Source organism: Bufo bufo, chromosome 3, assembly GCF_905171765.1.
Source record: "Bufo bufo chromosome 3, aBufBuf1.1, whole genome shotgun sequence".
NCBI lineage: Eukaryota > Metazoa > Chordata > Amphibia > Anura > Bufonidae > Bufo > Bufo bufo.
This window is the reverse complement of record NC_053391.1, coordinates 308,042,849-308,049,844: the sequence shown is the minus strand read 5'-3', so window position 1 is coordinate 308,049,844 and position 6,996 is coordinate 308,042,849. Positions and strand designations below refer to the sequence as shown.

The window sequence follows — 6,996 nt, the reverse complement described above, 5'->3', positions numbered from 1 at the left end:
GCATACAGTCCGCAAAAAAAAGGGACAGACACGGAAAGAAAATACGTTTGTGTGTATGAGCCCTAAAGCAGATAATTTCAATAATTGTGAATTTTTATTTCTGTACCTTTGGGATTTTTTTTTTTATAAAGCTAAAACACCTGAACCTAGATTTGCCACTAACATGAAGTACAATGTGTCGCGAAAAAAAATATTCTCAGAATCAAGCCATTCTGAGAATATTTTTTTTCGCGACACATTGTACTTCATGTTAGTGTGGGAAATCTAGGTTCAGGTGTTTTAGCTTTATAAAAAAAAAATCCCAAAGTTACAGAAAGAAAAATTCACAATTATTGAAATTGTGAAAAGCGTTCCAAAGTTCTTATCACATAAAGGACGCATCCGAATTGCTAAATATGGCTGTCTGGAAGGGGTTAAAGTTTGGGGTACGCGGGAGGAATACTGCCAGTGCATTAGGCTCCCATTAACCATATAGGCCAAGGGGTGTCCTTGTCAGCCTTATTTTTACGTCTCTGAACACAAAGTGTACATTTCTCTAACATGAGCTCCTGGGGGCATACTTCATGGCCTGCAGACACTTCAGGTGCCGAGCTCACTGAGAACCAAGCCTTTAGCAGACACCACAGATTTGTATATTCTGCACCATGTGCGCCTCCTTCCATGATCAGTAGTGAGGAGGAGCCCTGCAGACATTGATCTACACGAGCACACAGCCGCCATGCTGAAACCCATAGACGGAGCCCGGCTTCCGGCTAGTCTCCGCCGGAAGTCCTCGTCTCCTAGCGACCGGCTCCAAACAATATGGCGGCGCGCTGTGCTCAGGATGAGCAGCCCGTTATTTACATTAGGGAGATCCCGCAGGAGTAAGATCCTTGGCGATCCCACACCTGAGCTCATGGATAAAGCGGCCAGAGCAGGGTAGTCGCAGCCCCTCTGCACTCTTACATTCGCTCACGTCTTGTGTATAACTCATTGCTGTTTTCTTTCCTCCTAGGAGAAGAGCTGCGCCTTTTAAAGCCAATGCAGCATACTCAGGTACGTTTCCAGACTCATGCCATAACCGCAGCGGACAACTGCATGGACAGCAACTCCCTTTAGCCGCAGGAGAATTACTACAACAGCCTGCTGGGTGTGAGGGAGATCACATTTCCAAATCTTCTTAATCAGCACAGTCCTGCGGTTTATGTGGACATGTCTAGGTTACTGGTGAATACTGAAGGGAGCGATTGTAATAAGACAATGGGCAATTGCTTTTGATGCAATCCCTTTAAACATTGCAGGAGGTTTCCTATTAATGGGTTATTCCTATCTCAGACATGATGCCACCTCAGGATCTTCTGCCTCGATGCAGAGGCTGCCTGGCATGAGTGCTGCACCCCTTCATCAGTATTAGGCCACTGCAGAACTCCTTTAATAAACATCAGTCACATCATATCTTGTCATCAATATTGGATCGTGTGGTGTCTGACTACCGCCAGCCCCGCTGATCAGCTGCTTGAAGAGGCCACGGTGCTTGTACCAGTGCTGCATCCTCACTGTTTAACTGCATCTAGCTTGTAGTGGAGGTGCGGTGTAACTTGACCTGTTGTAATTACACTGCACCGCCGCTACAAAGGAGACAGAGTGCATTTAAACAGTGAAGGACGCAGCATTTGCACCACGGCCTCTTCAAGCAGCCGGGTTCTGGGAGTTGGACTCCCGCCAATCTGATATTGATTAGGTCATCAGTATACAAACGCTGCAACTACAACTCCTTTAAAGAGGTTGTCCGGATTCAGAGCTGAATCTGGACATATCCCCTTTTTCACCCAGCCAGGCCCTCTAAGGGTCCATTCACACGTCCGTAATTTGGGTCCGCATTCGTTCCGCAATTTGCGGACCCATTCACTTTCAATGGGGCTGGAACGGATGCAAATCCACATTTTCGGGATCCGCATCCGTTTTTTCGGGATCCGCAATTTCGTTCCTGGAAAAAATAGAACATGTCCTATTCTTGTCCGCAATTGCGGACCAGAAAAGGCATTTTCTATTATAGTGTCTGTGATGTGCGGATCCGCAAATTGCGTATCACACATTGCAGGTGTCCGTGTTTTGCGGATCCGCAAAACACTTACGGACGTGTGAATGGACCCTTATATGAGCATCGGGGCATTTCATACTGAGTTCAGCTCTACATCGGACAACCCCTTTAAAGGGAACCTGTCACCGGGATTTTGGGTATAGAGCTGAGGACATGGGTTGCTAGATCGCCGCTAGTACATCCGCAATACCCAGTCCCCATAGCTCTGTGTGCTTTTATTGTGTAATAAAAACGATTTGATAAATATGCATCATGAGATTACGGCGCTCTAGCTTTCTGACGTCGGGGAGCAAGAAGGAGATTCTGAGGATGCTGGGCGGTGATGGGCTCCTTCACGCTGGACTCATCTCACGTACAGGACTAATCCTAGGTTAATTTGCATGGGTAAAAAAAATAATTTGATCCATATGCAAATTAACCTGAGATGAGTTCAGCGTGAAGGAGCCCAGCATCGCCCCACATCCTCAGAATCTCCTCCTTGCTCCCCGACGTCAGAAAGCTAGAGCGCCGTAATCTCATGATGCATATGTATCAAATTGTTTTTTTACACAATAAAAGCACACAGAGCTATGGGGGCTGGGTATTGCGGATGTGCTAGCGGCCATCTAGCAACCCATGTCCTCAGCTCTATACCAAAAAGCCCGGTGACAGGTTCCCTTTAAGTTTTTATTTCTGTTAGAAATTTCTGAGCCGCAGCAGGTCCAGGCGTTACTGCCTACGTTCTTTGAGGCAGATTTATTGAGACTCCTATTTCATACTCCTGTCTTAATAAAAAGTGTGCTGGAGTAAAATGCACTACGTTTATTAAGTCCCTATCTTTCCAATTGCTGTATGCACAGGGCCGGATTTATCCTAAATGTCTGCCAGTTTTCTGGCTTCAGTGTAGGCGCACGGACTGCCGAAGCCTGTGCCTAATTTATGATGAGACATACGCCTCGCATTAACTAGGAGCAGCCCCTGGCAGTGCGCAGGATTGTCGTAGACCAGAGTACTCCCCGGTCTATGATAAATCAGGCCAATGGTGTTCAGTGAAGAGGCTAATACATGTCCGGACGATCATGTGATCACAGGGTGCCAGAGTCCGATCCGCTCTGCAGTAAGGGTGCTGGCACACAGCGCAGTTCTGACATGCATGCAGGATGCCGTTTTCCGTTTAGCAGCATGTCAGAACTGCGCTGTGTGCCAGCACCCTAAGTCTCCAGAAGCTGATATGGCAGCAAAAAAAGAGAAATGCCCCCAAAGGTCTTGTATGACCTGATGTGTGTACAATGTGTAAAATTAAATAAAAAAATTAAAGGACAAAAATTTAACAAAATGTGGAAAAATGAAACACCACAGTTTGTGCCTCTGCCCCCGCTACCTACCGTAAACTTTACCCCCTACTAATAAATGACAGTAATGAAGAGGGGACACAAAAAAAATAATTTGAGATACTTTGTGCTATTAAAAAATAAGAAAAAACAGACCCCCGTTCCCTTTAAAATGATGGTTTTCAATCCTTTATTTTCTAACAGGAAGCAAACACATTTCTGGTCATGAAGGGGGTAAAATGATCCAGCAAATGTATCAACTACATCAGGGATCAGCAACCTTCGGCACTTCAGCTGTGGTGAAACTACAACTCCCAGCATGCACACTCGCTTGGCTGTCCTCAGAACTCCCAAAGAAGTGAATGGAGCCTGCTGGGAGTTGTAGTTTCACAACAGCTGGAGTGCCGGAGGTTGCTGATCCCTGAACTACATCCCTGTGTTACACAATGCATTTGTCATATGCCAGAGTCTAATCAATGTGTATGTTGTGCGACTTCATACTGCCATAGTGTCCCGGTTATTATCCCAATAACTATCGGGATCATTATGTGGTTCTGATTTCATAGACCTCTTCACTTGCTTTTTACCAGTTGCAAGTCTCCCGTCCGGCAACATTTTTCCTCAACAGAAGGAACACCACACACCTGAGAAGGAACCTGGTGAGAATCCCAAGAAGAAATCCTAATTCCACCCTTGGATAGTGAACAGTTAACAATATGTGTTATTTTCTTGCAGGTTTAAGTGATTTTGCTCTATTAAGCAGCACTGTGAAGAGAGTGAGTGAGTTGGAGACACGAGTGAAACTACAAACCCGGGAAATCCAGCTAAAGGTCTGAGGTTCTTGAATGTCTATTAAAGGGAACCTGTCACCTAGAAAAAGCGTAATAAACCACCAGCACCTCCTTATTGTAGTCTGTAGCATGATTCCAGAGTAGTCTGTGTCTTTGCTGCACCATGCGCCAAAAGTCTGAGAAAAGACTTTTATTCAACTGTCCGTGCTGTGTAAACTATCGTCTTGAAGTCAAGGGGGAAGCTCCGTCCTCGGCTGAAGTTGAGCTCACCACGGCCCCCCTTTCCATCCTCTTAGCATCTTATTAGCATCTTGTTCGTTTGAAATGAATAGGTGAGGCAATCTGCAAAAACTGACAGGAATAGGACCTGCCCTGAAATTTGCAGATCAGGAACATTGATCCCCGAAAATGCAGACAGATGTGTGCATGGCCAATAGAAATAAATGGGTCAGTGAAGAAATAAATGAATGTGCGCATAGGTCCTGTTGAATATGAGACTTCTCTTAAACTGTCCAAGTTTTAGGTTTCATGCACACTAACGTATTTTTGGTCCACATCCAATCTGAATTTTTTGCGGGTCGCAATTCACTTCAATCGGGCCACAAAATCGCAGTGAGATAAAGTTGTCATCGTGATTTTGTAGTAGAAAGATCACAGAGAGGCACGGAGCGTTATCAATCATGTTAATGCTCCGTGTCTCTGCTGTCCGCAGCGGGGCTTGGCTGTCTTTCACACAACGGATTACCCGCACGGGATCCGCTCGTGTGAAAGAGCCCTAAAGGGCTGAATGTTGGGACTGCATAAGTGTATGAGAATTCTTTACTTCGATCTATGTCAGTTTACTTCCATAGTGCAAAAATTGAAATACAATAAATGCAATCACCAATGTAAATATAGTCCAAAACATGTAAAATATGGTACATAGCAAAATAGTTTGTAAGGCTGAAAAAAGACATCTGTCCATCCAGTTCAGCCTGTCATCCTGCAATTTGATCCAGAGGAAGGCAAAATAAACCTTGTGAGGTAGAAGTAGAGTTGTTGCGATACCAAAATTTTGATTCAGTTTCGATACCATAAAAAAGTATTGCGATATTCGACACCACGCAAAAATAAAATAAAACAAAAAAGCCAGGTGCATTCCGCATTTTAAAAAATGGCGAATCGCGCAGATTTTTTAAATATTTTAATAGTTTGGACTTTTCTGACGTGGCGATATGTTTATTTATTTATTGTTTATATATTTTATATGTAAAATTGGGAAAGGGGGTAATTTATACTTAATATTTTGGTGTGTTTTTTTAAAGTTTTTTTAATTTTTATTACAGTTTATTTAATAACTATCCTGGGATCTTCTAATCCCTTATCCTATTCACCCTGATAGAGCTCTATTAGGCCTCTTTTAGACGGGAGTTGCGGGAAAATGTGCGGGTGCGTTACGGGAACACCCGCGATTTTTCCGCGCGAGTGCAAAACATTGTAATGCGTTTTGCACTCGCGTGAGAAAAATCGCGCATGTTTGGTACCCAAACACGAACTTCTTCACAGAAGTTTGGGCTTGGGATCGGTGTTCTGTAGATTGTATTATTTTCCCTTATAACATGGTTATAAGGGAAAATAATAGCATTCTGAATACAGAATGCATAGTAAACTAGCGCTGGAGGGGTTAAAAAAAATTAAAAAAAATTTAACTCACCTTAATCCACTTGCTAGCGCTGCCGGCATCTCATCTGTCTCCTTCTTTGCTGAACAGTACCTGTGGTGACATCACTCCGGTCATCACATGATCTATCACATGATCTTTTACCATGGTGATGGGTCATGTGATGGATCATGTGATGACCGGAGTGACGTCACCACAGGTCCTGTTCAGCAAAGAAAGAGACAGACGAGATCCCGGCAGCACGAGCAAGTGGATTAAGGCGAGTTAAATTTTATATATTTTTTTTTTTAACCCCTCCAGCGCTATTTTACTATGCATTCTGTATTCAAAATGCTATTATTTTCCCTTATAACCATGTTATAAGGAAAAATAATAATGATCGGGTCTCCATCCCGATCGTCTCCTAGCAACCGTGCGTGAAAATCGCACCGCATCCGCACTTGCTTGCGGATGCTTGCGATTTTTACGCAGCTCCATTCACTTCTATGGGGCCTGCGTTGCGTGAAAAACGCATAATATAGAACATGCTGCGATTTTCACACAACGCATAAGTGATGCGTGAAAATCACCGCTCATGTGAACAGCCCCATAGAAATGAATGGGTCGGTATTCAGTGCGGGTGCAATGCGTTCAACTCGCACATCGCATGCGCGCGGAATACTCACCCGTGTGAAAGGGGCCTTAGGGTGAATAGGACTTTACACTCTCCCTGCTGCTCTGTGCCCTGTGCACAGGGCAGCAGGGAGCTGACTATGGCAGCCAGGACCTCAGTAGCGTCCTGGCTGCCATCGTAACTGATCGGAGCCCCAGGATTACACTGCTGGGGCTCCGATCAGAAGCTGCCCCCAATGAGGAGGAAGGGAGAGGGGACCCTGTGGCCACTGCCACCAATGAAGAGGAGGGGACCCTGTGGCCACTGCCACCAATGAAGAGGAGGGGACCCTGTGGCCACTGCCACCAATGATTATAATACTGGGATTGTTGAGGGGGGCGGGCGCACTGCGCCACCAATGATAATTAACCCTTAATACAGGAGGCAGGTACTGGCAGCAGATCAGCGGCAGTTAACCCCCAGGTGCCGCCCCTGAGGGGTTAACTGCCGCAGATCACAGCTCCCTGTCAGAGGCAGGATGTCGGCTATGCGATTCTGCTGCC

General features: G+C 45.2%; 1 protein-coding gene across 2 annotated transcripts in view; it reads left to right on the top strand.

The window, feature by feature from the left end:
- Positions 1–785: 785 nt before the first annotated feature.
- The window catches only part of UBXN11 (UBX domain protein 11), a 58,775-nt gene continuing 52,564 nt past the window's right edge, over positions 786–6,996 (top strand). The window contains exons 1-4 of one of the 2 annotated variants that reach the window (XM_040421894.1): positions 786–918; positions 995–1,035; positions 3,981–4,049; positions 4,126–4,220. In XM_040421894.1, the coding sequence (XP_040277828.1) occupies positions 824–918; positions 995–1,035; positions 3,981–4,049; positions 4,126–4,220 (300 nt within the window). In that variant the 5' untranslated portion in view covers positions 786–823. The remainder of the gene's footprint in view (positions 919–994; positions 1,036–3,980; positions 4,050–4,125; positions 4,221–6,996) is intronic. The other variant, XM_040421895.1, reaches the window with a different exon arrangement.